The sequence below is a fragment of the Zonotrichia albicollis genome, chromosome 1 (genome assembly GCF_047830755.1).
Source record: "Zonotrichia albicollis isolate bZonAlb1 chromosome 1, bZonAlb1.hap1, whole genome shotgun sequence".
Taxonomy (NCBI): domain Eukaryota; kingdom Metazoa; phylum Chordata; class Aves; order Passeriformes; family Passerellidae; genus Zonotrichia; species Zonotrichia albicollis.
The window spans coordinates 113,991,292-114,008,261 of NC_133819.1; the positions used below are offsets into that span (position 1 = coordinate 113,991,292).

At 34.1% G+C, this 16,970-nt stretch overlaps 1 protein-coding gene across 8 annotated transcripts in view; it reads left to right on the forward strand.

Annotated features, from left to right (window-relative positions):
- The window catches only part of SNTG1 (syntrophin gamma 1), a 318,965-nt gene that overhangs the window by 271,296 nt on the left and 30,699 nt on the right, over window positions 1-16,970 (forward strand). For 6 of the 8 annotated variants that reach the window (XM_074550855.1, XM_074550870.1, XM_074550873.1 and 3 more), the window contains 2 exons: window positions 227-298; window positions 14,788-14,940. In XM_074550855.1, the coding sequence (XP_074406956.1) occupies window positions 227-298; window positions 14,788-14,940 (225 nt within the window). Of the gene's footprint in view, window positions 1-226; window positions 299-14,776; window positions 14,941-16,970 lie in introns of all 8 variants that reach the window. The other 2 variants (XR_012582420.1, XM_074550863.1) reach the window with 2 other exon arrangements.

Genomic DNA, 16,970 nt, shown 5'->3' on the forward strand with positions numbered 1-16,970 from the left:
ATGCAGAGGATCTGCATTGTAAGGACAGGGAGGACATCTCCTAGATGGAAGGGTCTGGTCCCTGCTAGATGTTGCTTTGAGGCAGTGCTTGGTCTTTCTGAGTATATTTTAATCAATGTAAATAATTTAGGGAGGTTTTTTTGTTAATAAACTTAATTCTTAAAAATCAACAAAAATAACTTCTTTTCTTTTTCTGTTTATTTTGTGTTTTGTTTGTTTTTTAAAGGTCACAACCTGGGATTGGACACGAGCTGAGAAAACATTTTCAGTTTATGAGATAATGTGCAAAATTCTCAAGGTATGATAAGAAAGTATAAAATAAATTGCCACTTTGACAGACAAGAGCATAATACTAACTACCTTGTAGAAAGAGATCTATTTTTTTTCTTTTTGAAGTCCAATATCAGAAGTTCTGGTGTCAGTAGGTACAAAATTGAAGTAGAAGTCATGGCAAAATTGGAAATAAACTGATTTTGACTAGGAAATGACCTTATTTCTCCATAATGCTGTTTGGACTTTACAGCTTCACTTTAATGCCACATTTAGCTAGTGTAACACTAACTTTTCTAACAGAGGACCTAAAGAAGCAGTGATCACTTTGGTTGTTTTCAAATACAGTGATAGAACTAATAGCAGCTACAATGTATGACTTCACTAGGACTGAGAGCAGAGCCTTTAAAATATACAATACACTTCTGAAAACTTTTATCTTATTTTTTCCATTTTCTTCAGTCTGTCTGATGTGTAATAAATGAGAAGAGATAGTGATACATGTTTAGAAACCTAAAATTATGAGTAGAAAGTTAAATTAGACCATTATTGTACATTGTTTCAATTTTTTTTAATTATTAATTCAATCAGAATTATTTTTATCTGCTCTTTTCTCTATTTTAAAAACAGTGAAAAACAGATGCTCAAAATTTCTCTAATGAGAAGGAAAAGAGATGCATTTTTCTATTAATGTAAAATGCTTTCTGATTTATGTTGGTCTTGGGGTTTTTTTGGTCCAAATTACACAAAAGGTAATTTTAACAATTCTATCATTTTATCTAGGCAGAGGCAGACCAGAATCAATGAGAAATATGAAAATACTATACTTTTTGTCTTTTCCACTGGGTAGACCTTTAACTGACATAAATGGCACATTTCTTAGGTTTGTAGGTCACATAGGTGCACTATATTTTCCTTAGGGAGACAGATTAAGGTTGCAATGGCTCAATAAAATTTGGAAACTTTTTACACTTGAGACTTCAAAAAAAAAAAAAACCCAAAACAAAAAAAAAAAAACCAAAGAAAAAACCCCACCAAGTTTATAGTCTGAAAAAATCCTCTTTGCTAGCCATCTGAGCAGAGAAGTGGAAAGTTTTCTTTTACTGCTATGTTGGCTGTGAGGTCTGGAGTCTTCATCAAGGAGTAGAACCTCCCAAATATAAAACTTCCCATCCCTTGGGATATCCTTCAATTACCAAGTGTGTGCAAATATTGGCTCCTTAGCATTGCTCATGTAGGAAAAGGAATAACAGGACAAGTTGTTCACTCAGTTCACTCGGTTCACTCGGTTCACTCGGTGAAGGCATTTCACTGGGGGTGTAAATGAACAATGCTCTAAGAACACTAAGGCTTTGAAAGAGTTGAAAAATGCCACTTCTTACATGCACTTTTTTCCTCTTTCCCTTTGGTAACCTCTGATTCCTTCAGGCCTTGGGCTTAATGCAATAAGCATCAAGGTAGCTCTTCTTTATTAGAGAACTAAGTGCTTTGGAGCCAGGATGACTCCTCCTTATGACTTATCCAAAGATTTTTTTATACTCTTTGAATAGAAATTTATGGAATGTATGGCATATAATTTTCTGTAATTTAAAGGTCCTTCTTCTTTTCTTTTAGCCATTTGCCTTTGTTAATGGTCTTCTTAATTCACTTGCAATTTTTGCCGTTTTTCTGTTCCCCTCTTTGTTCTGTGTCTCCTATTCTTGTATATCAATACATTGGTTTTTTGGGGATTTTTTCCTTTCTCAGTCATGTAGCAGAAGTTATTACAGGCAAGGAGACAGTCCACAAAGCAGTAAAACCTAAAACAGTTCATTTCTGGCAATGTTGTGTGGAAGCGCAGAAAAGAGTGCAAATATCTGGGGTTTTTTTATCATCCAGCCATCCAAACTGTCTGGGAAGAGGTGTAGATTTTCCAGCCTCAGTCTCTATTAACAGAGAGGCAATTCCAGCGTAAGTAATATAAGAATGTAATTTATGTGTTTCTTTATCACTTTATTCATATTTAGTTATTTGTGTATTTTCTGTAAATATGGTCAGGCTTGTAAAATGCTAAAATGTTTCAAGCAGGTTCTGTAGCTCACAAAAACCTGTCAATAATAAAAACTGGTAGTGTGAAAATCATTGCACTGGAATTGCAGCTTCTGACATGGGAGCATTAATCTTCACCATATTCTAGTTTCCTACAGCAGTTGCTATAGAACTTATCTATGGTTTCACTAAATATAAAAGCAAATAAAACCAAGAAAAACAGCTTCCCATTACACTGCTACATTGAACATCTGTAGAAACTCAAGGTTTTGTTCAGCTTTTATGCCAGCATCTTAAAAGTCTCCATTTAAGCAATGAATGGTTTTTAGACCCATTTGAACAAGCTCCATGGATATTACTGAATCAGAGACCACGTAAAAAAAAAATAAGGTTACTCTGGTGTTTTGTGATCACCTTCAAGCTTCTTCCCTCTTACAGTACCTCAAATGCTACTTTTATTATAAATCTATCAAACTTGTAGAATGACACAAGTTTTCTGGCTAATATTCACTTCAAGTAGGACTTGCAAATAGGCTGTGCTAACCTCTGTATAAATTAGCTCAGGAGTGAGAAGCAGTGCTTTACAATCAAGTGTTACCACATCATTTACTAAGCAAATTAAGTGTTACCATATCATTTACCAAGCAACGTGTATCTGTATTGCATGGCTTGCTTGCTTTTGAATGAGATATTTTAAAAAAAAATTGTCCATATTCAGACTTAGATTCATTAGGATGCAATGTCACCCAAGGTAGCTGGTGTTTTCTTTTTTATATATTGGCAATTTCAATAACTGTCCCTCATGCCATAAGGACAGGACTTTACTCAATATGTCTTTAAGTATTTTTTCTCCATTTTCCACTCCTTTATTGTGACTAAAATTCCGATGAATTTCACAAGGACAGTCTGGATTACAGAGACTTACTACCCTAAGTTTGTCTTTTTAAATAAAATTGTAATTTTCCTCAGTTTGAGACTCCTTTAAGTCTCTTCATGACAGAAGCACTACAGTGGAGAATATGAGCTCCCAGATCCTACTGAATGCATATTTTAGTGTTTCAGGATGAGAGAATAATTCCTCTTCTGGTAACAGTAAAAATATTCAAACAGTAATCAAATATTAATGTCTACACAATGCTTTGTCTGCTACAAAGTACTTAACTGATTTAATCTTCAGGAAGAGCATATAGTCCAAAAATGTTAATTAAACCCCAAAACTTGGCTTCCACCATGTTTTCTTTATATTTACTTGCATGTGTTTAGTGTTCTTTTTCCTTTAGTATCCATTCCAAAGGCTCTGATTTCTTTCACAAACAATAAAGAAGACTGGGATGCCATTTTAAATTGTCACATTTTCCTTAGTGTCAAGCAGATAAAGGGCAGGATGTTCTGCACTTTATTCAGAGATTTCAGAGAATATTATGTGATTTATAGCTAGTGGATTCATATTTATAATGCTCATCAAATAAATCACTATTTTGTTGTAACTGTATACTTTTTTTTTTTTATTTTCTGGATCAGATTACAAAGAAAAGGAAGTAGAAGCAAGGCATTAAGTCTCTATTCTGATTTGATTAGGATCTTCTAAATGACCAGGAAGACCTTAAAATTTGAAGCATAAAAATACACTTTAAAAAGCAGTCTTTTCATTGTGTGAAAAACAGTCTTGTTGAAAGAAATTTAGCAAAATGTCATTGAACCTCTAATTTAGCATTTACAATTTTATAGAGTAACAAAATAGGGAAAAACCCCAAATCCTCATAACCACTTTCATACACTACCATAACAATAATGCAATATAAAAAAAAGGTTCTGTATAATGTTTACAAACTACCAGATAAAAATTTATATCATATAAATATGAAGTTCTTAATTTTCAAGATTTTGGTGATGAAATAATAATTATTGACATGAAACCTAGGTAAAGCTGGCTGAGTACGAAAATCACATTTCAATTTAATTGGTTTAAATTATTAATTATGAAATAATGGCAAACAGCAGTAGCTATGTTTGATGTAAAAGGAGCATTTCTGGGGATGCAAATAACTTAAGACCTGAGGGGGTAAATGCATAAATTGGTAAGCATTTGAAATTATTTATTAAAAATTCAATAGATCTGTTTATTAAGGGGTGGAATCAGAGAAAAAAAAAAGGCACTGAAGAACTCTTTAACCCTAAAAATAAACAGGTAAAAAGAGCGTGAGTGGAAATCAAAGTCAGGCAAGTTAAAATGGCAAAGAAAGTAAGAACTGTAGAAGCTGTGCTGATTAGTCAGTGAAAGATGTTGACCATTTAAATCACTTAAACCAGTACCACCCCCCTTGAACCATTAAGAAGTTGATAGCATTTAAACCGCTTTTTTTTTTTTAATCACAAATTTATTCAGACTAGTGCTTATGTGGATGAAAATCTGTGCTCTGTGTTAAGAAGTTTGTCAGAAAAGATAATTTAATGATACCACTTTTGACATTGAAATGTATCTCTGAGTAATTTTTAATAGAACTGCTGGTAGAATTTGCTATCAATAAATATTTCTAACTTATTCTCCCAGAAGCTTGTTTCATCTTATCCTTTATTTTGGAGAGTAAAGTCCCATTAACAGCCAACTAATTTTAATGTTGCAATTGAACAATATTCAGTACTCCAGAAAAGCAGGTAATTCTATCATTAACTTCAGAAAGGCAGGGGCCCTTATCGTGTTCAGTATTTCAAATCTGATTTAACTGTATATGTCTTTTTGGTACCACTTGATACAGTTTTAACATGTGCATTTTGACAGTGTGTACATGTGTAAATGTGTATAATTTAACAAGATTTAAGTTCCTTAGATAAATTTGTAAATAATTTAAATATTTAAACATTTTTTCCGTATGGGGGTAGAAAAAGTTTTGTTGTGTGTTTCAGGTAAATGATGAAGAATAATATAAGAAATTGCACTTCTCTGTCCTTTTTGCTTCAGTTACTTGTGTTCTTCAGCTCATCCAAACATCTCCTTGTAATTGTGAGAAAATGCTTTCTATAGTTTAGTCACCTGCCTCCTATCTTCAGTGGCATGCAAAAATATTTGGAGATTCACAGTTAGATCATGCCTTATTCAGCATAAAACAGGAAACATATTCAAGTGTCAGATCAGCTCTGAAAAGAAATGTGAGATAACTGTGGAAGGCAGTCTGTGCTGGCAACATGTCAGGGTAGTGAATCATTGGTGTTTACACTTAGTACCATTCACATCAGTGCAGCTATAATTTTCTTGCTATATTAATCAGCACCAACTTGGTGTCTCAGAAGACTTGTGATTCCTTCCTTATTTTAGCTGTTAGTATGTGTAAAATCCTCAAAAGTAGTTATGTTAATTTTTCCTATTTAATTATGCTGTCCATTTCCAGTAAGCCAAGTATGGGAAAAGGATAATATAAAAATGATGGGAAACTACTGACAATGTTATTGTATTCAGGTAAGTTTTAAAAATAATCCCAATAGACATGCAGGTAGAGAACATGTTTTGAGGTCTGTCATTCACATGGTTTGCTCAATGGTGAGCCTTGCATCCTGATGTGATTCCACTAAAAGACTGGAAACACTAAAGAGGCAGAAGTAATGCATGCCTTTTATGAATAAGTTTATGCTGCATCCAAGGAATATTAGATTTTCAGCTGAGGTTTAGCCAGGTTCTTGGAAAGAATGCTAACTGTTGAGTATTTCAGTTGAAAACAATTGAAGTAATTTTCATTCTTTGGTTTGCCTTCAGTCCTGCATTTAAGACTATATAATGTTTCCACATAAAAGAGGATAGTAATAGTCAGAAATATCTCCATGTCCACTGGCATCAAGGCTAACGCTAAGTTGGCTTCAGTTAGGCCACAAAGAAAAATTTCTGTATTGAAATAGAGCTCCTGACAAGGCCACTGATTTTCCACCACTGGATCCTTTTAAGTGTAGTCTGGTGTGTAGCTGCTCCTATCATGCACAGAGATAGGCACTAGATGTCTGCACCTCGGGCGAGATCATACACAACTTCTGTGATTCTGTGTGTGATTTCAGTTCATTTCTCCTCAGCATCTACATACTTATACAAGCCCTTATCCGTGTTAATCTGGATAAATTTACTGGGCCCTATGTGTAAAAGGTGTTGATGTTGCTGTAACTCTGCAGCACTATGTAAAAGACTTTTCTGAAAGCAAAGAGGCAGTGTTATTACGTGCATGACAACTACCACTGTACAAAGACTTATTCATTTTTTGTTTGGTTCAGAGAGAAAGGACAAACAATATCTGAAATGTAAACTTATTAAATAAGGCTTTTCATGTTTCCCCTTAACTTTAGAGAGATTTCTCATTTTTTATTAACTCCCCCCCTCTCTGCCTTTTTCTGACATTTCTTATGCAATATTAATATAAACTGTCACCTTTTGGGTGAAAAATAAATGACTTGCGTTGTGCTGGGGCTGCCAATCTAAGAGTCTGATCCTTCATCCTAGAAGAAATAACAAGATAAACACACAGAGGAAAGCAAAAAGAATAAACAGATACAGAAAATAAACTTTTAAATTACTTCTGCAACCTCTCCGTTTCAGAAATTGCTTTTTGTTGCCTGTCTAGTTATGAGACTGACAGTGCTGTTGCAAGATCCTTGAAAAGCAAAGCCAAATTAACTTTTAACATAAGGCAAAGGGAATGTTGAAAAAGAGCAGAAATGAGGTGCGAAATATAAATACTGTGTAAGGATATTTGGGAAGACAGGTATGTGTCTTAAATCCAAGATACTTGAGATTTATCTGCAGCTTGAGAAGTTTCCCTCCATTGACTTAATCTAATCAGACCATTTCTAAAGATTGGAGTGATTCAGTATTGTATTACCTAATATACTCTAACTCATTAATTTTAGTAGATTTTTGTGAAACATTTTTCTCTTATTTATCAATTTTCTCTTCTTTTATTGTCATGGATTTTAATTATTTTAGTTTTTTCTTATCTTTATTTCTGGCTATTGCAATACTTAAATTTTGCTTGAGATGCTGCGGTCTTATTGCATAAAGAATTTGTGACTCTAGGCATTAATGCAGCAGTGATAATTTTTTATTTTTCAACAAAATTGTGTCCCAATGCTCATATGAAATAAAGTGTTCCTGTCTCAGGGGCAACTATTCAAAACTTCATTTGGTACATTCTCTTCTCAGTGGAGGCCTAAATGTTGATTACTCTCAACAGCCAGAGCCAGCAGTGAAACGAGAAATATTAATTCCTTTAAAAACCTTTATCTTGTTGTTTTATGATAGGAGCCTTTTTATCACAGTCCTTTTAAATTTTTTTTTTTCTTAGCACTATGAGCAAGTACATGTAAAATAATTTATTTTACACATTTGCTTATACAAAATTTCTGACATAGTGACATTCAACACAAATGCTTTTCACTATGCTATTCTAATGTACTCTCACCTTGACATAATGTATTGACAAGGTATTTGAGTAAGGAATTCTGGGCAAATAAGAAAGGAAGCTAAATAAGAAAGAGTATGCAGTCAAGTAGGTAATTCTTTTAATCTAACAAATAATCAGTTTGGTGGGTAATTTTCCAGACTTCTGTTAAATCTAGTTTAATTCTTCCCCTTCCAGTATTTGTGCCTTTCATGAGGAAGACCTTTAAGAGATCTTTGCCTGCCTTTAAAACAAGTACATCTAAAGTTGGGGGAAAAAACCCAAACACAAAAATTGACAAAAATGAGAATGAAAAACACTTTCTTCCGTGCAATGTCTTTGCCTACTTCTGCTGTTGAGCCAGGTGTTTTTTCTCTTATTGAAGAGGTGCCTAGACACTTTAAGAAAATATAGAGTATCCTGTTCTCACCATGGCCAGTAGGATGACAACTCCCAACAGCTGTAAATATAAAGAAGGTTCTCTTCCTATATACCATGAAAATGCAGCATCTTCAGTATGATATCTTTAAAATATCAAAATATGGTCGAATTTTGCCCAGAAACTAAGTTTTTTTTTTGGTAGATCTTAACGTTTCTTCCCAAGGACAACAAAAGTGTCCCTGTCCTTAAATCAGCCATTGCTAGTCTGAAGAATGAAAGTCCCAGAGCAGCCCAAAAAGCAGATTTGGGGGCTAATGCTTCTCTGTTTATTTCTTTCTTTTTAACTGGGATAATCCAATTTAATTCCTTTTTCTAATTTATTTTACAGAACTGATTTAGCTGTTTTAACTGTAATATAAAATACAACACTATCCTCAGACACACAGCTAACATGGGAGGAAAAAAATAAGCCACAAATATTTAAATTTGAGAAACTATTTTAAAAAAGGATCAGAATTAAAAGATAGGATCACTCTTTAACATTGCTATCCATTATCATTATATTTATTCTTATGGGATCTGTTCTTGAATTTAATTTCCAGCAAATAATATCTCAATGTTTGGAGAGGAAAAAACCTTAATAACTCTCTAAACAGAGGATCAGCACATTTTTTAGTATCTGTTTGTAATTATACTCATCTCTGATTTCTCTGTGACAGAAAATAACCACTAATGCCTCTCCAGAAAGTATTAGAATAATTTATTTCCTCAAAATATTAGTCGGTTTTATGTACGTTTTGAAAATTTTCCTCATATGGCAAAAAAATAAACAAGTTTCTCAGTAGAGTACATTAAGTAATAGACACAATTATGGCACTGAGTCAGAAGAAACCTGTTTTCAGACTCTTGCTCTGATTCAAATGTGGGTCTTCAAGACTGTCTTTTAATCAGGCAAAATAGGAAATTAATTTTCCTTTTCAGACACAATAGGAAAGTGATTCAAGCTTAATGCTGAACCGAATGGAATACAGGGATGGAACCTTTCTGTTTCTCTCCAGCCATCAGACAGATCTTTCTAATGGAAATTTAATTGAAAGTAAAATGTCTCCTGCAATTATAAACAGTGTCCCCCATGAGTAAACTTCCTTTTTGTCAAATCTGAACATCAAAATATTTTCTGTCCAGTTTTAGTTTTGCTGCTATTCTGTGTTTGCCTAAATATGTGTATGCACAGATATCTGCAATTTCAACATTTTTTACATTTCTTAAGAATGAAATTCAGAAGAAGAAGAAATAAGAATTTCTTCAGAAGAAGAAATAAATGAGCTATGTACAAATGCATGCCTTCATGGATATTATTTATTTATTACTTGAGTAATGAGGATATGTTGGAGAAGTTGTATCTTTGTTTTCACTCTGGAATGAATCTGTTCCCTGCTGCCTGTAAATGCTATTAGAACCATCACCATAGCAACTAATGGTGATGCTCAAGCAAAGTGTTCCAAAAATTCCAGCTGAAGAAGCAGTTCATTATATGCCCTCAGAAAGAAGGATGTATGTTTATGTAGCCAGAACTGATATGTAAAATGATACACAAACAGTAAAATTATCAGGGCACTGATGCCAGAAAGTGTAAAGGCATGATGTGATTCATTTTTACAATTGCTTTGGAGAGATTGCATGAGAAAATGCCTTTTATCTTCAGAGAATTTAGGTGCTTGAATTTTGATTATGATAGGACCAATTTCTTTTGGTAGAATTGTCTGAACTAGTTAACAAAGAAAACATTTTCTCATTTATGTTTTGAAGAACTGTTATAATTAATATGAGAGACATGAATACTTACCTCATTTTAACATATGAAATATAATTTTCTTGCAAGTCTTGCAACTAGTATGGTCAAAAACTACTACTACATGTAGTATGATTTTGAACATCTTACATGACTTGTTCATGTCAAAAACTGCTTGCTGGTGTCACTAACATTTACAGTTCCATGGCAAAAATATATGTGCCACTCTATATTACATGTAACTTTATAGTTAAATCAGACTTCCAGAAAATTCTTGAACATCTCCTGAATAAAAATCATGCCATGAGCATGAAAGTGCCAAATGTTTGTTTCTGTTGCAGAGGGCTTTGTAGAATAGAAGAACTCAACTCTCACTGACTATCACAAGAGGTGAGGGCCTCCTGCATCTTAGCAGGTTTAAATAATATCCAAAATATGAGTATTTAATGCGCTCAACAGACTTAAAATGAAACAACACAAGTAATCAAAAAGAAGTGATGCTGCTTCTGGAAAGAGCAGTCTTTCAAAAGAGAAGAGATTACCCCTGCAGAAGCTAAGGCAAAGTCACTATTTAGTGATAAAGAGGCATTCTGCCTTAATTTGGAAGGACCTGCTTAATGAGCCGTGCTTAGTTCCCATGGACAAATTTATTACTCTCACTTAACATGGATATCATTATTAATTAGGCAAGCAGGAGTCATACTGTCCTGTCAGCAGAGATGCTGGATTACCCTGGAGCTGGGTGTGAGCCAATGTCTTTCGTCACAGCCCATCCTTCAGCAGGACTACATTCCCTCCAGTGAGAATTAGCACACTGCTAAAAGTTTTGTGTGTGCTTCTCTTCAGAGAGTTTTATTTATTCACAACGAGAACATCAGGGACAAATGGTTCAACTAATCATTATCAGTATGAAAGAGTTCTTAAAAACTGAACATGAAATTGGCTTGTGTCCATCATTGACGAAATGAATATAATAATAGCAGATTCTTAAATGGGTAGGCTTACATTTATATTTTAATTGAAGTAGTGGTTTGGTAAAAGTTAATTAATGAAGATTCCTGTTTCATCCAGACCTGGTTTTGAGACTCTTGAAAAGTTTGTTTTTTTGGTTTTTTTTGTTTTTTTTTTAATTTGCAGACTTTTGGACAATTTCCAGATGGATTCCTTAAAAAAAAAATAGTGCTTTAAATTCCTGTCTTTATAAAGACATTTGGATAGCTATCTTTCAGCTTTGCCTATATATTGATCTGTCCAGTTATCTATTGCACAAATTATTACATTCTATAAACCTAGAATGCAGATTTTTAATGCTTGAGGAGAAATGCAAAACTAAAGAAAGATCTTGCAGAAAAAGCAGAAAAAGTACTAATGGGAACCTTACACAGAACTTTTTTTACATGTAGAATGGAATACCATTAGTTAGGAAAGGAATACTTCATATGTATGTTAGCAATTTTAGAAAAACTAAAATACATAATTTGAATGTATTTGGCTTACAGTTCTCTTATCATGGACCTAATCATAGATGATGATATCAAAATCACAAGTATATACATTAGAGCTAATCACAAATTAAAATTATGATTAGGTTAAATTATTATTTCTGGGGAAATGTTGTATTTTGTTTTCATTCTGAATAGGAACTTCACAGAATGGAAATTCCAATAATAAATGCGTCCATTATGTGTGTTGTTTGTCACAGTATAATGTAGTTGATGAAATATTCTTTTATATATGCAAAACTTTTTATATGCAAAACACTGAGGGGAAATACTTCCTAGTACTGATTAGGTTTTTCCTAAATCAAAGCATGCTCTCATTTTCATACCTAAGTAGCAAAAACTTGGATAATTATTTTAGATCCCACTTAGCTTTCTATTCATCATCTGGGTTTGATGTAATGCTTAGTAAAATCTAGTACAATTCTTACTGGCAATGTTCATAATGAAATACATAGGTTTTTATTTAATCACTTCAAAGCCTCCAGAGATTTTTGCAGTTTTCAAGTGTTTTTTAACAGAGATCAATCTCAATGAAGCTTCTAACATTTTGTTTTTCACAGTCTGTGCACTAACTCTTTTTCCTAGACAGCATATTCTTCTCAATAGGAGACAAAAAAAGCACATAAAACTGGAAGAGTCTAAGAGTATAATTTAAAGGCATCAAAACCAGCTAAATAGAGATATGCATTCTGAAACTCAGCTATGCACTAAGCTCTGTCCCATTTGAAAACAGGGGTTATATTAAAGTCAATGATTAGTGTGATCCCCCACAGTCGTGTTTCAGAAAAGCTTTAAGCTTCATCACTAATAATTACTTATTCTTTACTAACTGTAGTAGACATAAATAGGTAAAGATGAGTTCAAAATATTTTTAGTTTCTTCTGTGGTTGTAGCTATGAAGAACTAAAATCTTCCCCAGGAAATACATGTACTTTACACGAGTCTTGCCAAACTCCATGCTGAAGAGGCCCTTTGGGTTTTGGGCTAATAGGCCCATTCAATCAGGTTTAGCTCTGGAAGCACAGGGAGTTCAAGATCCCTTTTAAGATTTGTTAGACAAGAAGTGCTACTTCTAAAAGAAGTAGCTTTTCTGCCCTGGAGGAGTGAGGGTTTTCCAGTGCTTTTGCTCATTCAGAATTGAGATTGTTCAGCCTGGAAGAGAGAAGGCTTCAGGGTGAACTTATTAAGGCCTTTCAGTATCTAAGGGGATCCTATAAGAACAGTGAAGAGGGGCTCTTTTCAAGAGCATGTAGTGACAAAACAAGGCAGAATGTAGGAGACAGTACTCATGACAGAGAATAGGCTTAGATTAGCTGTTGGGAAGAAATTCTTTATTGTGGTGGTAGTGAGGCACTGGAACAAGTTGCCCAGAGAGGTTATGGATGTCCTATCCCTAGAAGTGTTCAAGGCCAGACTGAGTTCTGAGTAACCTGGTCAAGTGAAAGATCTTGCTGCCCATGGCCATAAAGGGTTGGAGCTGGGTGATCTTTAAGGTTCCTTCAAGCCCAAGCCACTCCGTGATGCTGTCTTTTGTTGCTACACATACCCACAAGGTTAAACATTTGTCACAGTGCTGCTGCTCTGTGTGCTTTGAGGCTGTGTGTGCAATGGAGCATAGATGTCATTAGCAACAACCTGGATATTACATCCTCTATTTTGAATGCTGGTCAGGACATACTGTGAACAGAATTAACACTTCAGTTTTAGTAGAAGGGCCTGAATGAAAAGGAAAAAAAAGGGGGGAAAGAGGTACTAAAAAATACAAAAGGTGTTTCTGATAGGACATGGACTATTATTTAGCTACACCTAACTGGTTCAACTACACATCTTTGTAAATATTTGGAAGAAAAATATGGAACAAGATTCTTTTATTTTTTGTTAAATGCTGTCTTTTAAGATCAAACATGTTCATTCTGATTTTTTCATACATGACTAAATATTGTACAGCTACTAAGCTTAGCACGTGATGGAAGTAAGGAGGGAGATTTTTTCCACAGTGACTGGTCATTTTAAAATCAGAGTGACTTGTTTTTTCATGGTAATTAAAAAGAGTGGATATGATGCCTTCATAGCTGATTCTTCTAGAAATTGTAAATGACTCTTCAGCTAGAAGCACTCATGAATGCATGCTGTACTGGCTTTCTTGAACAAGTCGATCACTTTTCTACTGAATGAATGGAAAGGGGAAAGCGGTGCTTGCTCTCCCCTTGCCTACTTGTATACCTGAGAGGGATAGTTTGAGACAGCTCCCTGTTTTATGTATTTTGTTCTCAATCAGCTTCAGGTTGCTGGTTCTCTGCCCCAGGGAGAGCTGACATGAACAATATAAGCTGCTCTTCCAGCTTGTATCAGCTGGTTGTGCTCCCCTTGGTGTATTCAAGTTGTGTATAACCAGAAGGCAATACAGTCCCGTGAGTCTCCTTTGCTCAACTTAACTCTGCCCTTTGCTATGGGGTAACTTTGTGAAAATTGCATGAAGGCTACTTATACCCAAATCTCCAGATGTATTGGCATTGACAGCTGGCGAGCTTGTGACTTGTGGCAACTTCTTTGATGTAGCAGGGACTAAGTTAATTAAAGCTGTTTCTGCAAACCTGTTTTTCACAAGAACAAATTACATGCGAGAATTTTAGCATAAAGCATCCTTTTTATTAAATAAATAAAGTTTAAGAAATATTTTAAAACAATTTAATGAATGGATTTTCTGATTAACCTGCTTATTTTTTGGTTTAGTACTGATTGCAAATACTAGCAATCATTAATTAATAAATATTTATAACCTGATGTCCATTATGTGATGTTATGTTGAAAGTAAAGCCAAAAGTAATGTTCTCTTCCAGGACCAAAGCCAGCAACCTAACCATGGGCAGCCACTATAGTCTCTACCTGCAGCAATCATTTATAGACTAATTTTGTAAGCCTGCAAAAATATGAATTTGTTTTCTCTAGCCTCTATAAAGAAAATAGAACATATGGACTTTTCATTCTTCTTAAAATAAATATATTCTTTTGACCAACCTTCCAGAGTAGACCATAAGTCAAATAGGTCAGAAAAGCTGATATTTGTGTTCCTCATGTGAATAGAAAGTGGAAAACTTTCATAGAGTGTATCTAATCTAAAGAATATAACTGATAACATTTTTAAGAAGTGTTTTGTTAAAATATTTGAAGTTACTGCTGGAGATATGCTGTTCTGTACCATTCTGAATGTAGGCATCATTTTTAAAATTCATTGAAGTGTCAATGTTTAGACCAAACCCCTGATTTTCAGTTCCTCAGCAACTGTGGTTATTCCTGTAATTTAAAATGCCTTTAAAAATGCTGGGTTTGACACATAAATGTTGCAATTAAAAATATTAATTGATGTATGCCAGATTATATAACTTCAGGTTTTCATCAGGACAGTGATCTACTGGACCGTCGGAAACATTGCTTCAGTGTCCAGTCTGAATCTGGAGAAGATCTTTACTTCTCTGTGGAACTAGAGTCTGACCTAACACTATGGGAAAAAGCCTTCCAAACAGCAACTTTTTTAGAAGTTGAACGGATACAGGTGAGAACAACTGCCTTGTTGATCATCTTTTGGTACATTAAAAAATTAGGCCCATATGAAATAATGATGTAAATTAAGAAATTTTACGACCTCCTGCAGCTCTCAAGTTATTACTGTGTTATGTAAGTAATTGCTTTTGCTGTTCCCGAACAGCTTGCAAGCTAGCCTTCAGAAGAGGTCACCTGAAATACAATCTTTGAGTTATTATGACAACATATTTGTTAACTGAAGCTCACGGACAGAAAAACAATCTATGGATCAGGGAAAAAGTGCAGGTGTTTAGATATTCTTACTGGCTTGCATACTACCTTATTTGTTACTGAATATCACAAGAGAACTTTGCAGGAATTAAGTAGTCCTTGTAATACCAGCAATGAGAGTATACTGAGGGAAGTACTTGCTGGATACAAGTAAGAACAAGTAAGTTGTACCTCAGATGCATTTTTCTTTCTTCACATATTTCCTGTTCATTGCATATTTACTCTATCGTCAGGTGACAGCACCGAGATGGACAGCATTCAAATACAGATTACTAGTGACTTTTATGTAATTTAGCAAAATTACATATCAGAGTGTTTAAAGATAACTTCTTCTCACATGACCAAAAAGTCATGACTTTTTGACATAAAAAAGGACAAAAAAGCCACCCATCACAACTGTAATTCACCTAATCCCAATTGGAATATTGATTTTCTAATAATGAAATATACATGTGGTTAGAACAGCTTTAGTTGCTGTTGGCAGCAGTGATACACACCTACCTGAGCCGTATTAGCATATTAGCCTGTGCAAGTATTGGCTCACACGTTTTCTGTGTCCTCCTGGGAATGCAAGCAGTGGCATGTTTTTATTCAGAAAAACTGTTAGTTAGTTATATATTAGGCCTTTTCTGACCTGCAAACCACCACATGCAGATGCACTGAACTGGTACATACTCATGAAGATCCAATATGCAAAAACTACCCCGCTGTCAGTTTTAACACACAGTTACTTTTGTTGCAAGAGGAGTCAGGGGAGGCTTGGCTTTCCTCTTTTAAATTCATATATGCTGTTACCTTTTATAAAAAACTATTCTTATCTTTTAAGCTGTACTCGCATGCTGGAAAATCTAAGACTAGGTTTTCTGTGTAAAACTTGCGATAATGTTTGTCCTCTGCCACTAAATATTTGAGAGTTGTTGACTTATATAATTCACTGCAACATACTTTATAGTAGCTCTGCTGTGCCATCAGTAAAAGAATATATGACATTTTTCCTGAATAAATTTTATCTCAGAAGCCACCTCATATTTGTTCTACTTTCATATTGATTTATACTGTAGCATTCCTGGTTTAGCTTTTTCTTTTTAATTTTAAAATTGCATTTATTCAAAATTGCCTTCAGGCTTCTCCAAAATAGTTTCCTTTATAATCTTAATCTCAGATTCGTCTTAATATTTTTACTTTTTTTTCCTCTCTCCTCATGTTCAATGTAGCAATTAAGAACTCAAAGTAATGATTTCCTGATTGATTGGTTGGTTGATTATAGCAGATCTGTGAAATTGGAAAAACAGGCTTCTCATGATAGAATATTATTGTGGAACTCACACTCATTATTTCACCTTTTTTTCTTTATTTTCTATATCATGATTTGGAAAAAAATATGGAATATTTTAAACACAAATGGCTTTGGCCTCCTCATTTTTCTTTTAGCAATCCATTACTGCTTTCATCTACCAACCTGCAGATGCAGAAAAAATCTGGTGGTATACTTTGTTTCTAACAAGTTCTTTCATTGCTCTGTGAGAAGAAAAAAAAGTGACAGGTTCAAAATTAAGCTATCAATGGTACATTTTTACTAAAATTTTGATTTATGCAATTGTGTTGATCTAAATATTCCTATTTAAAGTGAATGCTAATCCAGTAGGTTTTTCTTATAATAAAATAGTATAGCTTTGAAAATATAATCTCTGTTTAAACCTATCATTTAAAAATATTCAACTGCATTGTGTGCCACTCCATAATCATGCAACAAGTAACTCTTATTCATTG